The sequence below is a fragment of the Delphinapterus leucas genome, chromosome 18, assembly GCF_059928025.1.
Source record: "Delphinapterus leucas isolate spDelLeu-1000000601 "Yukka" chromosome 18, BTC_Dleu_Yukka2, whole genome shotgun sequence".
NCBI lineage: Eukaryota > Metazoa > Chordata > Mammalia > Artiodactyla > Monodontidae > Delphinapterus > Delphinapterus leucas.
In genome coordinates, this window is record NC_143146.1 from 63,177,106 (window position 1) to 63,200,280 (window position 23,175).

General features: G+C 40.6%; 1 protein-coding gene across 2 annotated transcripts in view; it reads left to right on the forward strand.

Moving 5' to 3' along the window:
* Nucleotides 1-23,175, forward strand: part of WDFY2 (WD repeat and FYVE domain containing 2) — a 171,061-nt gene that overhangs the window by 68,734 nt on the left and 79,152 nt on the right. Inside the window, exons 2-3 of one of the 2 annotated variants that reach the window (XM_022574765.2) lie at nucleotides 5,781-5,848; nucleotides 20,302-20,375. In XM_022574765.2, coding sequence (XP_022430473.1) covers nucleotides 5,781-5,848; nucleotides 20,302-20,375 — 142 coding nt within the window. Of the gene's footprint in view, nucleotides 1-5,780; nucleotides 5,849-10,883; nucleotides 12,790-20,301; nucleotides 20,376-23,175 lie in introns of those variants that run through there. The other variant, XM_089899617.1, reaches the window with a different exon arrangement.

The window sequence follows — 23,175 nt, forward strand, 5'->3', positions numbered from 1 at the left end:
ACTCTCCCTGTCCTCAACACCCTCTTTTGTCTTTAGCTGAGGATGGTATTTAAGGTGAGGGCTTCAGCCATTTTGGAGGGTTACTCAGTTTTCCTGGGTCTCTCCCATGTATACATGTTATTAAACTTTTGTTTGATTTCTTTCCTGTTATTCTGTCTCATGTCAATTTACTTCTTAGACCTGCCGGAAGAACCTGGAAGGGTAGAGGAAAATTTCTTCCTACTTTCATTCACCCAACAAATATTTATCATACATTTACCATGGCCATGTACTCCTAGGCTCTGGGTAGACAGTGATGAGCAAGTAAGAATATTCTTTATTCTCATGTTTCTTTTCTTTCTTCTTTTTTTTGGTCGAGCCACGTGACTTGCGGGATCTTAGTTCCCTAACCAGGGGTTGAACCAGGCCCTCGGCAGTGAAAGCACTGAGTCCTAACCACTGGACCGCCAGGGAAGTCCCCCTCATGCTTATTTTCTAGTGGGCGAATCAAATTGTAACCGAGCAGGACCCTGTGGGGCCTTCCCTGGACAGACTCCTCCTCTGTATCCTGTGCTTTAACTCCTCTCTGGAGTACCTAGACAATAGTATCTGATGCACACTTCCTGAGTTGTTTTACAGATGCTAAAACCAACACCAAATGGAAGATGTTAACTACTTAATGACCATGAGCACATAGCCGCCAGGCCTACTGGAGCCTAAGGATTGATGTTAACCCCTGTGATACCGCCCTGTTACCTCACCATCAGCCAATCAGAGAATTGTGCATGAGCTAATCACAAACTCTGCCCCCCACCTCCTTTAAAAATGCTATCCTGCAACCCATGGGGGAGTTTGGGGGAGTTCGGGCTTTTTGAGCACTACCTGTGCCAGATTACCTGTCTGGCGCCTTACAATAGTTGCTGTACTTCCCTTCACCACAACCCAGTGTCAGTAGATTGGCTTTACTGCCTGTGGATGAGCAAGTTTGGTTCGGTAACAAGATAATAAACACATTTACAAGTAGGTAGATCAGATAGCAGACTGTGGCCGGTGCCATGAAGGAAATACATGAAATAACAGATGGTGCTATTCCTTCAGAGTCAGCACTTCCTGAACCTGCCGCCCTTTGGTCATGTGGATTAGATACCTTTCCTACATGGCCTTAAATAGATATAAAATAGCTTGTAGCTCTTATCAGGTACTGTTTTAATGATGTTTCCTTGTCTGTCCACATGGAGCTCCTGCACAGAGCCTGGCACATAGTAGATGTTCAGTACGTGTTAAAGAAATGCATGCAGGAATGGATAAATAATTTATGACACCTTTGTAGATTGAGTGTAAAATCCCTTATAACAAGGAGTAAGATGTTCAGTATGTTGGCAAAGCAGGAAAAGGTTTGGGATCTTGAACTCTCCCAAGCTATGGTTGATTGATAGGGTTTTTTTTTTTTTTTTTTTTTCGGTATGCGGGCCTCTCACTGCTGTGGCCTCTCCCGTTGCGGAGCACAGTCTCCGGATGCGCAGGCTCAGCAGCCATGGCTCACGGGCCCAGCCGCTCCGTGGCATGTGGGATCTTCCCGTACCGGAGCACAAACCCGTGTTCCCTGCATCGGCAGGCGGACTCTCAACCACTGTGCCACCAGGGAAGCCCGATCGATAGGTTTTTAAACAATAGTGATGATAATCACAATACTAATTGTTGGCATTTATCCAGTGCTTGCTATGTGCCAAGCACTATTGTCAAGAACTTTACATTTAATCTTCAGAGCAACTCATGCCATAGCCTCTAATTATAATTGTCTTTTGTTCACTCATTAGGAATTCTAGGCTAACTTAAAGATACCTCTCACTCAAATGTTCAAAGTGAACTCATGTTACTCCCCCAAATCTGGTCCTTTTCCAGTGTTCCTCATCTCAGTGAATGACAGTGCCATCCATGCAGTTGGACAAACCCAAAACCTAAGGAAAGGCATTCCTTTCTTTCGTCTTCTCTATCAGTTAACATGTATTCAGATCCTGGTAATAAAATCCACTAAACAGTGGCTTAAGGTAAGAAAAAATCAGATCATCTCACAAACAAGGCTAAAGTTAGTCTAAAGGGTTGGTGGGTCAATGGTGTTTGATGTCAGTTTTTTTTTTTTTTTTTTTTTTTTTCTGCACCACACGGCTTGGGATCTTAGTTCCCCAACCAGGGATTGAACCTGGGACATGGCAGTGAAAGCGCTGAATCCTAACCACTAGACCACCTGGGAACTCCCCTTAGCATGTCAACTTTTATCCTCAAGCTTGTTTGTCTCATGATCAAAGATGATTGCCTCAATTCCAGGCAAAGTCTTTATTGATTCTGTTCATTTTTCTTCATTCTTTTTCCTCAGACTAGGTAATTTCAGTTGTCCTATCTTGAAGTTTGCTGATTCTTTTGTCTTCTCATACCTATCGTTGACCATTTCTAGTGAATTTTTCATTTCAGCTATTGTACTTTTCAGCCCCAGAATTTCTATTTATTTTATTATATAATTTCTATCTCTTTACTCATATACCCTAATTGTTCATACATCCTTCTCCTGATTTCCTTTAGTTCTTTGTCTGTGGTTACCTTTAGCTCTTTGAGCGTATTTAGATAGTTAATTAAAGTCTTTGTCTAGTAAAGCCAGTTAGTGTTTGGACTACTTCATTGGTAGTTATTGTCACATTTTTCCCTGTGAAAGGGCCATTTCCTCTTTCTTTGCATACTTTGCAATTTTTGGTTGAGAACTGGATATTTTATTTAATTTTATTAAAAAATTTTTTGATGTCTAGAAATATTTTATTTTTTAAATTTATTTTTTAATTGAAGTATAGTTGATTTACAATGCTGTGTTAATTTCTGCTGTACAGCAAAGTGACTCAGTTATACACATATGTACATTTTTTTAATATTCTTTTCCATTATGGTTTATCCCAGGATATTGAATATAGTTCCCTGTGCTATACAGTAGGACCCTGTTGTTTATCTATTCTATGTGTAATAGTTTGCATCTACTAACCCCAAACTCCCAGTCCATCCCTCCCTCACTCCCCCTGCCCCTTGGCAACCACAAGTCTGAGAACTGGATATTTTAAATATTATAATGTGGCAACTGAAAATCACATTCTCCTTCCTCTCTAGAGATTGCTCTTGTTACTCGTTGAATGCTGCAGTTGTCTGTTTAGTGACTTTTCCCAACCCTTTCTGCAAAGACTATATTTCATGTTGTATGTGATCATGTGATCATTGAAGTTTCTGTTCTTTTATCTCTGAGGTCAACCTGTGATTTCTTTTTTTTTTCAAATTTATTCATCTATTTATTTTTATTTTTGGCTGTGTTGGGTCTTCATTGCTGCGCGTGGGCTTTCTCTAGTTGCAGCGAGTGGGAGCCACTCCTCTCTGTGGTGCATGGGCCTCTCATTGCGGAGGTCCCTCCCATTGTGGGGCACGGGCTCCAGGCACGTGGACTTCAGCAGTTGTGGCACGCGGGCCCAGCAGCTGTGGCTCGTGGGCTCCAGAGTGCAGGCTCAGCCATCATGGCGCACGGGTCCAGTCGCTCCGTGGTATGTGGGATCCTCCCAGATCAGGGATCGAACCTGTGTCCCCTGCATTGGCAGGTGGACTTCCAACCACTGTGCCACCAGGGAAGTCCCAACCAGTGATTTCTTTTAATGCCTGAATTTCATATAGGAGAGAAAGGTCTTCCTTCCCTTTAAATTCTTTTGGCAGACATCGCCCGGGAAGCCCTTCAGACCTAGGGGATTGAAACAACGGCCAGTATCTTCTCTAGTCTCTCAGTGAACTGCCAGGCAAATCACAATATGCATCCCCAAATTTTGGAGGACAGGGTTCCCACCCTGGTACCTGTAAGTCACTCCATGACCATGAGCCACTGTCCCCACAGCTGCCTGCTACAGGGATGGGGCATGCATGATGGTAGCTGCAAGTAAGATGTGAAATTCATTGACATATACCAGCTTCTTCATCAAGCATTCCCATGGATGCTGCAAGTGTCTAACTAGACTCTAGAATTCTGAAACAGTGATTCTGACAGCTCAGTAGTTGATTTGGTACAGGGACTGATTCTTGGAGCTTCCTATTCTGACATTTTCCATGATGTGACTCCTGTATTTATCCTTGTTGAGATAATAATCTCCATATTAAAATGTTGTTTTGACATATATTATAAAAAGAATTTAAGTGAAGGCTGGTATGATATGTGTATAAATAATGTATGTATTGAATTATTTCTTAAGAATTATTTTCCATTATACCATCTCACAAATTGGCTGGGTGACCAAAAAGATGGAGTTTTACATGTATATGTAGTGGTGTCACTATATATCACTACATCGTATCTTATGGCCATGCAGAGAAAGTGGCATTTCTTTACTGTGTCTGTAGTTAGTCTTTTTCTCCTATTCTGATGGGGAGACCCACTGATTAACTGGGAAAGAAATCCAATACAATTTAAAACTTAGTCTGTTATGATGACTTGAATAGTCTATTTAGGTAATGTCCATCTCTCTCTGAGATTAAAATTCTCAGTGTCTGATTTTTACCCTAGGATGGTTTAAGGGTGTGGGGTGAGGGGTGTGTTGTATATGATCTTCTAGCAGCGGTGGGGCACTGTTCGTTTCCCTTGGTTTGATGTTTGCTTCTTCCTCTGGTCTCTGGGGCAATATCCCTTTACCTCCTAGGTGTGTTTGCCTTGCGTGCATGTGCTGGTGTAATTCGTGGTAGCGCCTTTCTGGTTGATAAGAACCTCCCAGTATCCTCTGGTTCATTCTCTCTTTGGCCCCTCCTCTCTGAGCTCTCCTGGATGTCTGCTATGTCTCTATCTGGCCTTCTGGCCTGGAACTTCATCCACAGCCTTTGCTGCAGGATTACCCTGTTCCATGGTGGGTTGCATGGCCAGCCCTCTAGCTCAGTAATCTGAGTCTCAGAGTTTACCACTGCTTGACTGTGTTTGCAAAAACCTTCTCTCAAGACGATGCCGTGGCTTGTGAGACTGTGAATTTACTATGTCATCCTTCAGTGTGTGTCAGATGTTGCATATTGCTTCATTTTATCTCTCCCTACTCCCTTCCGTAGTAAATCCTAATTACTCCCCAGAGAGATGAATGCTTCCAGCTGACTGGGGCAAAGGCCCTATACTCCCAGAGCAAAACAACTACAAAAATAATTTTCAAACACTATCCCATGTGTGTATATAAATATATATGAGTATAAAATTTAATTATCCTCAAATATTTAATTATAAAAGTCATATGTAATTTTAAATGTATACAGCCTTAAATTTAAGGAATATAGGAATATGCCTTTAGAGAGGCATAAATGGTGTGCACGCACATATGTGTATATATATAATTAAAATATATATGCATGTATTATATAGAGATATGTTATAAACACATATATGTTATACATATTTGTATGTAATATATTATTAATTATAACAATGTAGTTATGTCATATATACACACAGAGTTGACCCTTGAACAGCACAGGGGTTAGGGGCACTGACCCTCCGTGCAGTCTAAAATCTGCATATAACTATAGTTGGCCTTCTGTATCTGTGGTTCCACATCTGCAGATTCAACCATTCATGGATTGTGTAGTACTGTAGTACATATTTGGTGAAAAAAAAAATGCTTATAAGTAGAATTATATAGCTCAAACCCATGTTGTTCAGGGTCTACTGTATATATAATTAAGAGGTTTGGTTTCTATCTGTCAACACTCCCATGACCAAAAATAGTGTGATTTAACACACACATTTTCTTTTGTTGCAGGACTGTTCGTGTGTGGTTAAAGAGAGACAGTGGACAATATTGGCCAAGCATATACCATGTGATGCCTTGTAAGTATCTGGATCTCTGTCTCTAAAAATCAGACATGGACCCCAACTCCCCTTCCTTCCCAGATTGCCTTCTCTGTATTTTCTTGAGTAGAGATGCTTGAGGGTTGGGATTATCATTATAATGGAAAGTACCTTGTTAAATCATTCTAGCTCTCAGTATGTAAAATAAGAAAATTGTTCTGAAATTGACTATATATTCACAGTTTCTGAATAAGATTAATGGAAGGACTGCAGCACCTAGACTCCTTGATTACACAGTCTCCCTCTCTTTTCCAATTTTTTTGTAAAGTACTTCCTTAGACAACTCAAAATTTTGTCCAGTGATTACATTTGTGAAGTAAATTTGTTCTTGCATTATTGTTATACTATTTATTCAAATTCAAAACATTCAGTGTTGAACATTCAGTTCTGAAAAGGGTTTGCTTAGGATTGAAACGTTCTGATTAGAAGTCAGTCTTATTTCCCCAGAATCTTATGTGAGAAATATGTCCTTGCACTGATAAATAGTGAATCTTTCAAATATACCTTTAAAAGAAGATGACTGATTCTTAGATTCTTGCACTGGCAGAAGTTCTCCTGCAGGGAGAGAGCTGACTCCCTTAGATATGAAATTTCTTTTTTGTCTAGTGTTTTGTTGTTAAAATGACTGAAGTTTAATTGTCCTATTCCATATTTATTTTTGTGTAAAATAATTATTTAAACTTATTATCAGTTATATTATGAAATGTTTCTCTTACTCCCCTTCCTTCAAATCTTAATTAAAATTGACATGCTAGAAAAATGCCCCGGGTTTGTGGTTTGGGTTCATGTACCCTCTGGCTTCCTGCAGTGTGCACCTCTTCCCTTGATATGGGTATTCCAAGTTTGAGTAGTACGTGCCACCACGTACAACCAAAAGAAATTCATGCTACGCTGTAGATGTGATTAAGTTTATGCCCCTGGCAAAAGAATACTGTAATAACTTAAACAACAATTTTGCCTGTTTATGAACAAATACATTATTAAGGATGTAATGGATTTCTCTGATTTTCAAATTTGTCTTTGAGGTTTGCATTTCTTTAGAATTGTAGTGAATAGATGATAGCCCGTTGTTGAACCAAGCATCCCACTCTACATTAGTGAAAAGGCAGCCTGTAATTCCAAGTGCTTATATTTTCCCCTCACCGATCATGCTTCCAGCAGACACCGTTGCACAGCCAAGACCCTGGGGGAACTTCCTTTTAAGCCTTGACAGTGATGAGGGTTTAAGTAAATGGAAAGGGAAAGGGAAAGGAATTCTCTGATTGATTTTTTTTTTTCTCTCATTTTTAAGTGGTATAACCAGTCTTACCTACGGTCTTTTTCATCACACTTGACATAATATCTAACAGGATGAGATGGTGAAGTTCTGTAGTCCAGCAAATTGAAGTTGACCCCAGAGGCTTGTCATCCCCATATGACTGCGAAGACAGAGGAGAGGCGGACGTGGGCAGAGTGACGAGGGCTTGGGATGGTGCACAAGGAGTCGTCTTCTTTTTTTTTTTCTTTAATTAATTAATTTATTTATTTATCGCTGCGTTGGGTCTTCATTGCTACACGTGGGCTTTCTCTAGTTGCAGCGAACAGAGGCTCTTCTTCGTTGTGGTGCGCGGACTTCTCATTAGCGTGGCTTCTCTTGTTGCGGAGCACGGGCTCTAGGCATGTGGGCTTCAGTAGTTGTGGCTCCTGGGCTCTAGAGCGCAGGCTCAGTAGTTGTGGCGCGTGGGCTTAGCTGCTCCGCGGCATGTAGGATCTTCCTGGACCAGGGCTTGAACCCGTGTCCCCTGCATTGGCAGGCAGATTCTTAACCACTGCACCACCAGGGAAGTCCCAAGGAATCTTCTTGAGATGGACGTCGGTACTTGATAGGAACCTCTTGAAGATGTGGGATCCTAAGCAGTTGCTTACCCACCGCCTCCCGCATACACACATCCATACACATTTGGTGTCATTCTCTAATGTTCTCTTTATTTGAATATCACTGAGGATACAGAGACGCCTCAAGTTGTATTTTCATCCTTTATTAAGCTGTATCCTTGAATGGCTAAAGGCTGCTGTAGCTCTTGTACCTGGCATAGGTGCTCAGTAAAGAAGTACCTATTGCAGGGCTTCCCTGGTGGCACAGTGGTTGAGAGCCTGCCTGCCGATGCAGGGGACACGGGTTCGTGCCCTGGTCTGGGAGCATCCCACATGCTGCGGAGCAGCTGGGCCTGTGAGCCATGGCCGCTGAGCCTACGCGTCCGGAGCCTGTGCTCCGTGGCGGGAGAGGCCACAGCGGTGAGAGGCCCGCGTACTGCAAAAAAAAAAAAAAAAAAAAAAAAAGAAGTACCTATTGCAGACTTGAATCTGATAATAAAGATGAGTTTCCCTGAGAATATTATCATACATTTTCCTAAATGACTGAGCATGATCTTTGAGAAGAAGGACCCTCTGATTATTTGCATAGTTTGCCTATGGCCTCCTACTAAAGGGAGTAAAAAAGGAATTACTTTGCTATTAACATTTGGTCTGTAGACCAGCAGCATCAGGATCACCTGAGAACTTACTAGAAACGCAAATATTCAGTTTCACCCCAGATCTGCTGAATCAGAATCTTCATTTTAATAATATCCCTAGGTGATTTGAATGCCCTTTTAAGTTTGAGAAGATTGCCTTTTGGCGTTGTCTGCAACATGCTGATCTATTTACATATGTTTATATCAACACATGTGAAGCCTCATGCATATATAGTGTTTATTTGTAAATACACAGATATAAGTACACGCTCTAGTTGATCAAATATTTACTGTACACTGACCATATACAGGCCATCAAGCTCGGTGCCAGGAGATGCAGATGGACAATGCGTGAATGGTCAAGATGATTTCTGTAATCTTTCATTGTTGGATGGTTCCATCTACCGTGGAGAGGGGTAAAAGAACAAAAGGCTGCATTCTTCACAGTTGATCAGAAATTGGCTTTTATTTTCCTAGGGGTCATATGCATTCAGATAACATAGGAACTGAGCTAGGCTATAAGTTTTGTTTAACTTGAGATAAGCAGAATCTTATTGCACGAGGAAATAGGCTACATTTTTGTGTCAGTTAGAATTTATTCCTTTTATTCATTTATTGAATTTCCAAAGGGCTTTTCTTTTTTTTTTCTTTTTTTTGGCAGTTCTTTCTATTGAAAGGTGTTTTGTTAAGAGGTTACTCAGTATTATCCCTAAATAACGGTTATGTGGTATTAATTACAAAGTAAGTGGAAAAGTACAGTATATCTGGAGGCTACAATATGGACACCGCAAGGCAGATATGACCATGTTGTGTGTTTTTAGTGGTACATAATAGGTAGTATTCCAAATCCAGAAAAAAAATACAGAGACTATCTTGTACATGCAATTTATGGTTTATCTGTTTATTTTGTCCATTAAAATACCTTAAAAAAAGAGCCGAATTCATAGAAACAGAGTAGAAAAGTGGTTGCCAGGGACAAGGAGGTGGGAGAGATTTGTAAGAGGGTGTAAAGTTCAGTTACGGGATGAATGGAATCTGGGGATCTAGTGTATAACATGGTGTCTATAGTTGATGACACTGTATTGTATGATTGAAATTTGCTGAGAGAGTACAACTTAAAAGTTCTCAGCAAAAAAAAAAAAAAATTAAGTATGTGAGGTGACAAACGTGTTAACTTGATGGCAGGAATCCTTTCACGATACATACCAATTCATCACATTGTACACTTCAAATATCTTACAATTTTATTTGAAAATTATACCTTAATAAAGTTAGAAAAAAAATAAAGTCACAGAACCTGAAACAAACAAACACTGGAAAAAAAAAACCCTTTTAATATAGGATTTGTCAGGACTTCCCTGGTGGCTCAGTCGTTAAGAACCCACCTGTCGATGCAGGGAACACGAGTTTGAGCCCTGGTCCGGGAAGATCCCACATGCCGCGGAGTCACTAAGCCCATGTGCCACAACTACTGAGCCTGCGCTCTAGCCCATGAGCCACAACTACTGAAGTCTGCATGCCTAGAGCCCGTGCTCCACAACAGAAGCCACCGCAGTGAGAAGACAGTGCACCACAGTGAAGAGTAGCCCCCGCTGCAGCAACTAGAGAAAGCCCGCGGGCAGCAACGAACACCCGACGCAGCCAAAAATAAATAACTTTATTAAAAAAAATATATATATAGTATTTGTCATGTTCTGGGTAGGATAGTAATGTTTTATAGCATTGAGAAGAATTTGAAGTTGATTGGAGGGACGGGAGCAGAAGGCATTAGACGAGAAAGAATGAACAGTGAAGGCCAAGTTTGAGGGCAGGAGTGAGCCTGAAAGGCAGAAACTGCGTGAACTTCAGAGAGTGGTAGGTGAGAGAAAGATGAAGAGGAGACTCATCACGATGAAAAACCTAACCACTGCTTTGGGGGTGTCCTCATACCCTGTCTTTTCTGAGAAACTCCTGCTTCTCCTCCAGGAGGGATCCAGGAGAAACCAGATGTGTCTGGTGAAGGCTGTTTGCCCCTGAGTCAGATTTTCCCAGGAATTTAGAGTTTGGAATAGGATATGCTAGTCTCAACCTAGGCTGGTCCCTTGAGCTGGGAACACAGAAATGAAACAGCTGTGAGGCATTTGTGTGCATGAAGAAACAGTGAAAGCTGATGCCCTGAAAAGGAAGTGTGAATCAGGGAGGAAGGATCACTTCGCTCCAGAGCGAGTGAAGCCTGAGCAAGTGTTGCCTTAAGGTTTTCTTCCTCATCCTCCGAACTCCCAAGCCTGGCTCTGCTTCTGCCTTTGAGTTCAAGAGATACCCTCTGTCTTACTGCCATGTGCCCATTTGCGCTTGAGTCCATGCCAGTGGGTATCTGCTACTTGTCACTGCACGTATCTGACTCAGCCTTGCCCTGACTGTACACCTCCCACTTCCTGTCTTTTTACTTTCTCCTGGATCTGTGATCTTTAAAGAGGAAGAACTGAGCCGTGCATGTCCCTATTGGTGCCTCTGCGGTGTTGAGCTGAAAATAGTGTGGGAAACGTGAGGACAAGTAAAGATGAAAAGCAGAAAGAAATACCCTGTTTTCTTTCATTTCTTTGGACAGTGCATTCAACTAATTTTAAGTGTTTCTTCCATCCAAACGCCGTGCAATGTACAAAGGGTAGAGTGTTTAATACAACAGGTGATTCCCATCTTCATGGTGTGTGCAGTCTAGTGGGGGAGGCAGACCTCAGATGAGTACCGTGCATGGTGCATGGTGTGGTATAACCAAAGAAGTAGGTGTAATGGGCACATGGTCACAAAGGGTCCCCAAGGGAGGTCTGTTTTAAACCCTGCTGTCTACAGAGAATTTGGGGTTTCCTATAAGCTGATTTTTATGGATAAGTGAGAAATAAGAGCATATCCTTATCAAATATTCTTTCAAAAATAATATCTTCTTGACATATCTCACATAGTAGCTGGAAAGTAGCCTATGACACGATCAAGTTACAGCTTGCCCAGCTGGGACCTGCCTGACCCTGGATACCAGAGGGACCTTCCTGAGGGTACAGAGTTAAGGTTTCAGTTATAGCCATAAATGTGATGATTTGTTCCTGGCTTCTAATAGATACCATTTCAGCCACCACATTTGCATCACACGGCGGAGGAAAAAAACCAACACATGAAAAGCACAAGCATTCCTGTTTTCATGGTTGAGTTATTTTAGATTTACTTTACCAACTAGGTTTGCTATTCATGGCATCAGACAAAGGAGTGGAGGAGAGAGAGTGCAAGCAGGAGCCAGGGTGGCAGGTGTTTGAGATTTTTCTTACTCTGCGGTATTGGGTATCAGGTCTGGGCTTTTATTGCCAACTTTTCCCCTATGGAGAATAGTTAAAGCAACTTGGCTGCCAAAGGTGTAGTGAATAGGAGGTTAAGAGGGCCAGCATCTCAGGCCTGAGTGAGGGTTAGGCAATTGGAAAACCTCTGTGGATTCTGTCATTGCCAGGACAGGCAGGTGGAATTTACTTTGGCTCCTAAGCGTTTATGGATTTGTCCTCAAAACAAAACAGAAGGTGGTTTTTCAAAGGTAATTACAAATGAAGGGTACACCTAATAACTAAAATGACCGATTTTGTCGTATATCCAGCTCTCTGCCTTGGCCTGGCGTGATGGCATTTGTCCAGTCTGAGGCTGTGGTTGGGCCCCTTCAGTTTTCCCACCACTGTGGCCACTTTATCATTTGCTCAGCTCACTTTTAAAGCATAGGATCTCTACTCAGTAAAGTAGGTTAGACGGAGAAAGACAAATACCATGTGATTTCCCTCATGTGGACTATAAAGCACTAACAAACAAAATAAATGAACAAACTAAATAAAAGTAAACACATAGATACAGTGAGAAGAGAGTAGTGGTAACCTGGGGGAAGGGAGGCAAAATGGATAAAAGGGATCAACTGTATGGTGACAGATAGAAACTAAATTTTTGGTGGTGAACACGCTGTAAGGTATGCAGAAATAGAAATATAATGTTGTACACATGAAACTTACGTAATGTTATAAGCCAGTGTTAACCTCAATAAAAAATACCTCTAAAATTTTTTAAAAGTTTAAAATTTAAACAAATAAATAATAGCTAAAAAATAAACAAGTACAGGAACTCTAGTCCTCACTGAAAAACTTAATTTTGAACTGTCTGCTTTCCAGTTTTTATCGACAGCCTGGTTGAGAGAAAGGCTGTTTATTATTTATGGTGGGCAGCATGAAGGACGTGCAGTTGATTATTCATCTGTATCCTGAGATTTCGTGCTTTGTGCCAGCCTTCTGCAGAAATGCCTTCGTTCACTATGCCCTCAGCACATATTGCTGTGTGTATACAAGAAATGCTTTATCTGCTTTTGAAGTAGTTGTCTACCATCGTGCTCAGCGCCCCTTTGAAGAAGCACCAAGGGAAATCACTTTTCAGGTAGGAGAGCCAGAAACTCTGCCTTTCTCTAAGGCAGAACCTCCCATCCTGTGTGCCTCAGCGTACTGGGATGATCCAAATGGATTACAGGCCCCGAGAACTGATTTCCTTTAGCTGGGCAGGGGTGATCCGGTCATCTGGGCCCTAGCAGTCTCTTCCATTTCCTCCAGGGACTGTTCACATCTAAGTTTCTGTGTGTATCATGAGGCGAAAAAGGTTAGGAGGAACAGCTCTAAGGACCTGGTACGAAGTCCTTATGGATAATGTGAAACATGGGATCTGTTATATTCCCAACGGATTTTTATTTTTATTTTCTTTCTGTTCTTTTATATATATTTTCCTCGGTCAAGACTTTTTGCTTATTTCTATCGTTTGTTTTTATTGTATCTGCTTTTAAAGCCATTTCCAATTCTTTGTGAAATGAGGTAGGGAATGCATTTAATAAGTTATCTTAGTTAAGACAGAGTGATGCAGTTTGAACACAGTCTTACTGTTTACATTAAATACACCGAAAAAAATGCGTCGTTTAAGATTATTCAGAATCGCTTGTAGGGTAACACCTGTGCCTGGGTGGGAAACTGGAATTTTTTTTTTTTTTACATCTTTATTGGAGTATAATTGCTTTACAATGGTGTGTTAGTTTCTGCATTATAACAAAGTGAATCAGTTATACTTATGTTCCCATATCTCTTCCCTCTTGCATCTCCCTCCCTCCCACCCTCCCTATCCCACCCCTCTAGGTGGTCACAAAGCACCGAGCTGATCTCCCTGTGCTATGGGGCTGCTTCCCACTAGCTACCTATTTTACGTTTGGTAGTGTATATATGTCCATGCCACTCTCTCGCTTTGTCACAGCTTACCCTTCCCCCTCCCCATATCCTCAAGTCCATTCTCTAGTAGGTCTGTGTCTTTATTCCTGTCTTACCCCTAGGTTCTTCATGACATTTTTTTTTCTTAAATTCCATATATATGTGTTAGCATACAGTATTTGTCTTTCTCTTTCTGACTTACTTCACTCTGTATGACAGACTCTAGGTCTATCCACCTCATTACAAATAGCTCAATTTTGTTTCTTTTTATGGCTGAGTAATATTCCATTGTATATATGTGCCACATCTCCTTTATCCATTCATCCGATGATGGACACTTAGGTTGTTTCCATCTCCTGGCTATTGTCAATAGAGCTGCAGTGAACATTGTGGTACATGACTCTTTTTGAATTATGGTTTTCTCAGGGTATGTGCCCAGTAGTGGGATTGCTGGGTCATATGGTAGTTCTATTTGTAGTTTTTTAAGGAACCTCCATACTGTTCTCCATAGTGGCTGTACCAATTCACATTCCCACCGGCAGTGCAAGAGTGTTCCCTTTTCTCCACACCCTCTCCAACATTTGTTTCTAGATTTTTTGATGATGGCCATTCTGACTGGTGTGAGATGATATCTCATTGTAAGGGAAACTGGAATTTGATTTTCATTTCTGCTGCCAATTTGCTGACTCACTTCGGGCAAGTCCTTTCATTTTCTCTGCTCTGAACCCAACAGATAAACTGTCCATTTTCTTTGTTCTCAGATTTTGGTTATATGTCAAATAAGTATTTGTAAAGTACTTTCAGGTTCTTTCAGTTAAGCAATGTATACTATCATTGCTGATCTTTTTTTTTTGGCCACGCCATGCTGCCTGCGGGATCTTAGTTCCCCGACCAGGGATTGAACCTGGGCCACAGCAGTGAAAGTGACGAGCCCTAACCACTGAACCACCAGGGAATTCCCCTATCATTGCTGACCTTAACCCAGAGGGATTAGGAAAGATTGGTTAATTTGTGAGGTTGTGGCTGGATTGGTTTTCTTTTCCCATTTGTTAGAACTGTAGTCTTAGAGCAACTTGAAATTGAGAACTTAGAAAATTAAAATGATTAACATGTTCATATTGATATGTTTATGTTTGGGATGGAAATGAGTTATTTTGTATGTAAATCGCAAATGTTAATTTTCCCATTGGTGAGGTCCAAGGATTTAGGACAATGTGCTGTAGTGTGCTGTCCTACCCCTTCTGCTGGGTTTATTGGAGTTTGGGGGGAAATTCATGTGGGAAGATTAGTGATTGAAAGGTATTTAAAATAATGAATTTGGTGTTTCTGTCTTTATAAGATAGTGATTGTTTGGGTGACTTTTAGACAATATCTTTAACTCAGTTGAGGGAGTATTTTGGCAGTGGGGGTTATGTGTATAATCGGGAAATGCTCATCCTGTTGTTTAATTTATATCTTATTTCAGATAACTTCTTGGTTCCCAGCTGTGAAGTATACTGCTCCCTTGTTGGTTTCTTTCTGGTATAGGTTGTATTATAGAACCATGTGTAGAAAATAACTTGTTGTTTTTACTGTTGACATTTCCAAAATTAATAGTATAATCTGGTCTTTTAATTCTCTGTTTACCAAGAAGAAAAGGTGCCCATGGAACTTTGATATGTAACAAAAGTGAAGGAAAACATAAATTATCCAAACTGAAGATAACAGATATTAATTAATCTGAATAATTATAGCATTTATTTAGCATACTCTTATTTGATTTTCATCTGACAGAGTAATTTAAAGCTTACTGTAGTTAGATCACTTTACTGTAACTTAAAACCTCTCTGGGAGAAAAAGGGACCACTGCCAATTCACTGTAATTTTGCTGATGTTACTTAGACTAAATTAAAAGAAAACAAAGGGTTAATTTCAGTTGAGTGCATAAAATACTCGATTTAAACAAAAAACCCTTTTTAATGCTAGTCAGTTGAAGTCCTAAATATAAGTGTTCTTAATAAAGTAAAAAATGGGCTGAATATTGTAAACCTAATAAATATCGTCTTGTGACACACAGTTGAATGGAATAGTGTCCATGAATTAAATCTTTGCTTTGTGGTGATGGGGCGATCTTTGTAAGCCTCTCTATTCAAGGCCCTCTTATCATAGGATCCTGACATTTAACTCCACCAGGATGCCTTTGACACCTGAAGTTTTATTCACAGAAGTACTGTTGCTTATTTAAAGTTCCCACCAGCACATCCCGTGAAGATTAGTGTCCCCTGCCAAATAATGCCTTTGGCATTGTAAAGCTGTCAGAGTGATTGAAATCCACAGTTCAACCTTCAACAGAACATGTGTTTATTTGAGTAAAGTTCAACCGATCAGCAAAGGACAGGAAATAAATTAGTCATAAAATGAAAGAATTATAGGTATAAATAATAGAAATTGGGAAACTTTCCCCCAAATAGAAGTATTTTGAGAATGCCTTCTCTCAATTTACATTTTTTAAGAAAGCAAGAGCAATATTTTTTCTTAGATTGCCTGTGGGATAAAAGTGTTAGAAATACGGCCTTCCCTGGTGGCGCAGTGGTTGAGAGTCCGCCTGCTGATGCAGGGCACGCGGGTTCGTGCCCCCGTCCGGGAAGATCCCACATGCCGCGGAGCGGCTGGGCCCGTGAGCCATGGCCGCTAAGCCTGCGCGTCCGGAGCCTGTGCTCCGCAACGGGAGAGGCCACAACAGTGAGAGGCCCGCGTACCACACACAAAAAAAAGTGTTAGAAATACAAGTAGCCAGTTTCTCTCTAACCCACTTAATTATTGCTCTGTTGAAGTTGATGTTGGTTTCAGGAGCTCATTTTTGCCTACGGCTCATATCCTGAGCTTTTCTCCCTTCAAATTATATAGTCATTAATATAATCATCCAGACTTGTGTTTCTCTTTATTTTCACCCTCCCTAAATTTTAAGCTGAAAACCTGCCTTAAACTAGAAATATTTCATTTTTAAGAAACACTCAGTATTATGAAAGTGTTTAATTTTATTTATTTTTTATTTTTTTATTTTTTGCGGTATGCGGGCCTCTCACTGTTGTGGCCTCTCCCGTTGCGGAGCACAGGCTCCGGACGCGCAGGCTCAGCGGCCATGGCTCACGGGCCCACCGCTCCGCGGCATGTGGGATCTTCCCGGACCGGGGCACGAACCCGCGTCCCCTGCATCGGCAGGCGGACTCTCAACCACTGACCCACCAGGGAAGCTCAAAAGTGTTTAATTTTAAAGATAAGATTTTGACAGGCCATCAAGGTCTAAAGTCCTGACACTAGTATAAGAGAATATTACTTCCCATTACCCACAGACCCCTACAAATTTCTTTCCTATTGTATTTGTACTTTTCATGACCTTGCTTCCTAAAATTTTGCCAAGTACACGTCTTTTGATTGTCATCAGTCTGAGACAGAACGGAGATGGCAAATCTCGATCAGATAGCTTGGAAAATGAGAATTCTTCTCTCATTTCTAGATGAAATGTATTTCATCTAGAGTTTTGGGATGCAGTTTTGATAGAGGAGTCCGTAGAGGGGAGCTGCATTGTAATTTTGTAGTCCTGGTTGGCCACTGTGCTCAGCTTGTGGAGAATGCAGTTTTAAGGTGGGAGGATAGAACAGCCTCTCAGCCATGTTCATCTCTGACCTGAACTTTTAGCCATCAGAGACACCCAATTATTTCTTCTTCGACTAACTAATTATTAGCGTTATAGCATTTAAAGCTGAATTCTTCTTTGGGAAACATCACATCTTTGCAACCTGGCTATACATATTGTGTTTAAATCATATTTTGTTTGTTTCCTACCTTATTCTTCCTTCCAAAGGATTCCCGTTACCATTTGGTCATAATTACCATTACTTTACTGTGTCTTATTATGCTTTGCCAGACAGTTTTGCCCTTTGATACTTTCTTGCATGGATGGATAGGCGCTTATTTTGTATGGGCCATAGCACTGGTCTTTCAGAGGTTGCTTTTTTCATTAATTTCCGGTGAGTTGAAGTTAGAAGGATCTCTGTGTCAATTTATCTACTCCTCCAACATCCCAAAGGAAAGACATTTACTATAACAACAAATGTGGGCATTAGTATTTCTTTCAATTCATTTCTTTCCTCCTTGGCCTTGCGGGGCCTTTGGGTAACCAATGCAAGGCCTCTTCCTATGGGAGTGTCACAGTTGGGAAATGGTTTGAGGACCATCATAAGACTCACCTACCAAAAGTCTTTACACACACACACACGCACGCACGCACGCACACACACAGGGTTGCTTGGTGTTTTACCATAATGCCTCTTTGAAGGCATGTTTGTACCTTTGGGGGCACCTGGGAGGTAATGCTGTCTGTCTCTGGCAATCCCCTGTCTATAACCATCTGGGTTCAAGCATACGGGTTCTGCAACAACAGAATTTCTGTTAAAACTTCTTTTGTTTATGGTTCTTTATAGGAAAAGTCTTTCCTTTTGAATTCTGGTGGCGTTTCTTACTATCAGTATAAAGTGATGTGGACTAAGGAGGTGACATTGGGGACAAGTTTTATATTATAGGTCCTGTATATAGTTGGTGTCACATTCCTGATGACATCTATAGTACCTTATATATCATTGCATCACATGTCTTGAACATAGTAAGCATTCTAAATTTTCGTTGAATAATAACAAGAAATTTAGTAAATGGGGGGAAAATAAGAAATAAAGAAATAGCAATGATGATTTAAGGGTAGCCTGTGCAGTATTGTAAAAAAGTCTTTTAAATCACATTCAAAGATCAGTGGGTTTTCCAATTATATAACCAGATAGGAACTTTGGAGTAAATCATATAGCAAATACTTTTATGTGGCCAGGCAGGCAGCTAAGTGATAAGATTTTTCTCGACTATGTGTAGCCATTTGGGCTGCAGTCAAGTTTTGCTTCATACACTCATGCTTATATCTTAATAAATTGTTAGATATTTAAAATTTTTAACAGGCGTAGCAAAATAATAAGTGAAGACAATGTTATAGGAATAATCTCAAACACAAGAACTGTGTTTAGTTTTTCCAGGTATATTTTTATGTGTGTATGTACTTTATGTAGTACCATAATCAGTGTATTTTTTTCTTTTGCTTTTTTCTGCTAACATGATAGTTTTCCATGAAATCATTAAATTTTAATCCTGCACACATGTTATGGGATTACGAGACCTGGTGCCGTAGCATCTGTGTAGAGATTTTGCCAAAATAGTTTATAGGCCAAAGGCAAGTAAGACTGGCTTTCTTAGGGCAGTGCATTAAATATCGTTTGATTGCTTTTTTTCCAGCAGTGTTCTTTTGGGAATCTAGTTTAAATTTGTGACTAAACCAGAAGAAGATATTCTGCTGTACTGGTGGAAGTTTGTAGTGTGGGGGGGGGGGCGATTATTTTTTACGTATTTCTATTTTCTAAATATATCATGTTTGAAAATTAGAAAAAAGTACTTTTATTTTTTACGTATCTCTATTTTCTAAATATATCATGTTTGAAAATTAGAAAAAAGTACTTAAGCAGTTTAGAAGATTTTGTAGTTGTGGTCGTTCAGCGGCCTTTTATAGAGAATCAAAAAAATGTTACCAAGTGATGTGTTTATCAAGTGGCTCTGTTAGTAGAACTTGAAGTTCTTTTATAAAGATAACCTAAGTTGGGTATTTGAATATAGGACTGTGTGTTTGAATTATGTCTTTGAACCTCCTCCAGCTTTTTTTTCCTGTGTGACCTTGGGTAAGACATCTAATCATAACTGAAAAGTGAGAATAAAAACATTTGATGCCAGTTATGATTTTGATGATGGGTAGTTCATGACCTACAGCGCTACCGTGAAGACGCGGGGAGAAAGTTAAAAGTTATGTTGAGGCCTTTAGAACACTATTTCAGTATAGAATAAGTTGTCGAAAGGCCCCCATTCTGATGAACAAGCATAGACAGAGAAAGCTGGTAACCGGAAGCTGACTTGGCCCCTCGTGGCTTCCAAGCACGTTTCGTTTACTCAGGCTTGGTGGTACTCAGGAAGTCAGTCCTGCAGAACTGGGAGACCCTGTCCAGGACTGGGTGAACTGACTCACCTGATTTCTTTCCTCTGGAGCCTGGCCCTGTGTCGAGTTAGTTCTCTTTTAGATTGAGGCAAAGCCTCCGTCTTTTTCCAATTGGCAGCCTCCAGCATATGCCTTGAGTACTGAGAGTAAAAGACTTCTGTTAGTTCACGTGCCCCAAAGCAGTTCTGAATTAAAAAATATATTTCTGTACTTGGTGGGGCGAGGGGCGAGGGGGTAATAAGAGCTTTCTTTCGTTTCCTTAGTTCAGAAAAAATTGGTTATTTCCATTAAAGATAGGGTTTGCTTGGAAGAGATAGATTGGTGACAGAAGGCTTATGCAGCACAAAACATTGTTAATCTAGTCAAAGCAAATTTAGACTTGATACAGAACAGCCGAGACCATGCCCCTTGGAACTTGTCCAGTTTGAGAATATCTTATTTGTTATATTCATTAAAAGGATAACTGAGAAACTAGGGGTTAGTTGTAAAATTACTGTTTTTATTTTTCGGTGAGTGGGAGTTAAATGAACTGTTTGTCAGGAAATTGTGGGAAAAAAATAGTCATACACTTTGAGCTAGTCACTCCTGAATCCATGAGAATCATCGTTTTGTTAATTTCATCAACATGTTCATTTCTTTCAGCTCCATGTTCATGCATGTCTTTTAACCCGGAAACAAGAAGACTGTCCATAGGTCTAGACAATGGTACAATCTCAGTAAGTACACATAAATAAGATTTTCAGTTGAAATACTTCCCTTCCTGTGGAGTATGTATATGTGTATTGTGATGAGAATTATTTATTAGGTTTTTTTTTTTTCAAATTAACAAATTAATTTTCTTGCTAAGTTAAGTGGAAATTGCAGTGCAGCAAATTCTGGTGAGGTGCAGGGAGAGCTATCATCAGTCTCCGCTTAGATGCTGACGAGATTCAGCTTGGCTTACACGTTCACAGCAGCTGGAATAGTAGGGGCATTACCAGGCCACAGAGGGAACTACATGATCTGCGGGCTGGCGAGAGCAAGCTGTGATACTAGGGACTTTGATCAGACAGTTAATCGTGGTGTCACACGATTCCCCACGCAAGTGACAGAACACAAGGGAAATGGCTCTCTTGGACCCTGCGTGTCTGATCTCGTCTTTGATACTTGACGTTGTCCTCCTTCCTCTTTCTGCTCTTTGCTGTCTTCTTAACGCCCTCTAGTAGGTGAATAGAATTCTGTCAATTTGTACAAATTTGTTAAGAAAGCAGAGAATCTAGATTTAGTCTGTCGGGTAGATCCAGATAAATAGTAGACCCTTCGGTTATAGATCTTGAAGGAACTGAAGTTATCAGAGACTGGAATTTCAGGTTTTACTACTTAATCATGTTTTTGCATATTAATTTTCAACTAGTATATTAACTAGTAAGACAGCTGATCTGGTAAATTCTCCATTTTGGTATATTGTCCAGTATTGCCTTTAGAGACCCTGCTTTGGGACCTAGGAATTAGAGGACCCTCCTCTGGCCACACCTCCCCACAGGATGAGGGATCTGAGGGGCCAGGGGCATGTGCCCAGCCTAAGCCCTCACTCTACCCACCTCCATGCTCTGGGTACCTGACTCTGGAATTTTCTGCTCCCAGACAGCTTAGGGCCTGCTTCTAGGGCCTGCATGGGCCTTTTCCCTGAGTCCATCCAGAGGAGGATAAAAGTAATAAATGTACCCTTAGCCTGAAGGGTGCCCCAGGGGCAATGGTTTGAGGTGAGTAGGTGTCCGCACTTGTGGGCAAGGCCCCTCAAGGTGTCGATAGAGCTGGAAATGGGAAAGGGGGTGTGGGCTGGCCCTCCCGTGTCACCACACTATGGTGTGGAACTTCAAGAGGTCTAAAAATTCTAACTTTGTACCTGTGCCTCCAGGTGGTTGAAGGTATATTTGTCAAGATTGGAGGAAGAGACCGTATTTAATAGTTTAACTTGATTTATAACTTTTACGTATTTAGGTACATGGAATGTGGGTCTCCATTTCTAGTCTTTACCCAACCCCCCTGAGGGGTCTGAAGAGGTGGGCCTGACATTTGCTAATTTGATCTTTAGTCAAAACACTTGTTTGGTGATCTTTATGGAAATTTTTAACAATATTGTTACATATAAATCAGTCCATTGACAAATATTTATGGAAGTCCTATAAGATCTAATGCATTGTAGATCTGTAAAACCTGCACCTTAGGAGGACGGAAGAGAAGATCACGATACAGACCTTTGTCTTCTTTAAGGAGAGCCATTTTTAATAAGTGGGGTGTACGTACGATAAACCTGTTTTTAAAAGATAAGGGGAGATAACTGGATTGTTCAATGAATTGAAGTTTCACCGCAAAGGAAAATCTGAAAAAATAAGCTGAGATCCATTTATTGCCCAGCAGTTCGTGCACTAGTATGTGTAACACTCGCTGTCCGCGGAAAGCCTTACGTGTGTACGGCATATAGGTGATTCTCTGTATTTTTGAAATCAGTATAAGGGGTTAGTGGGTACCGATACATTTGGCTTTGAAGGCAAGTTGAGAGCGAACTAAGTTATGGAGAGTTCTGGCTTTTATTGTAAATAAGAAGAGGGGCGTCTTAGCCATGATTCCTTTAGTAAATGAAAGTGCCAGAGAATCAGGACTTAAATCAGGAACCGGATTCTCCAGGTGTGTCAGCTCGGTGTTACCCGATCTTCTAAAAAAGATTAAGGACCTGGCTTGTATGAAATAATTTCCTTAGAAGTATTTCATCTATGTTGCTGAAGAAGATGAGTTGTATAACCTACCTATTCTCATCTGAAGAATTGTAAAGAGCTCTGTGTTAGGGAACGATACAGTGAAAGAACAGGGTGTTTAAGGTTCCGAATTCTCATTGATCACTACAAAAATAACCGGTTCTTTACTGAAAATGCTTATACAGAGTCTCAGCTGTTTAATAGTTTACTTCCTGGATGTGAGAAATCCTTTCCAGAGACTGTAAGTTTTCTGTTCCTTGAATATAGCAAATACATTTTGGAAGAAATACTATTGGTTAACTTATTTTGAAACACAGAAAGGAGGAAATTGGAAAGTAAATCCTTATTTCACTTTATTTTACTGAATAAAAGAGATTTAAGAGGCAGTTAACCTTGTGTAACTGAGTGCTGTATTAAAGATGAAGTAGAGGTAACAAATGCAGACCACTCTTTCAGAAGTTTGGCCACAGAAGGAAGTGGAGAGAGAGAGGATGAGTGCTAGAACAAGATATGATAGTAGATGAGCAGCAACAGGGTCCAGGACGATTTCAAGAATTTAGCTTTGGGAAAGAATGGGGAGACTTTCAATTTTTAAGGTAGGGAAAGAAAGAGACAGTATTGAGATGTAAGGGAGGAATGACCTTTTATTTTTCTCATGAAGTAGCAAGTTGGATCACCTACTGAGAGAAGCAAAAATGAAGGTGGTATATTTTCATGTCTATAACTTTTGTTCTTTCTGATCATGTAGCCCAGAACCCACTTCTGCCATCTTGGTCTACAG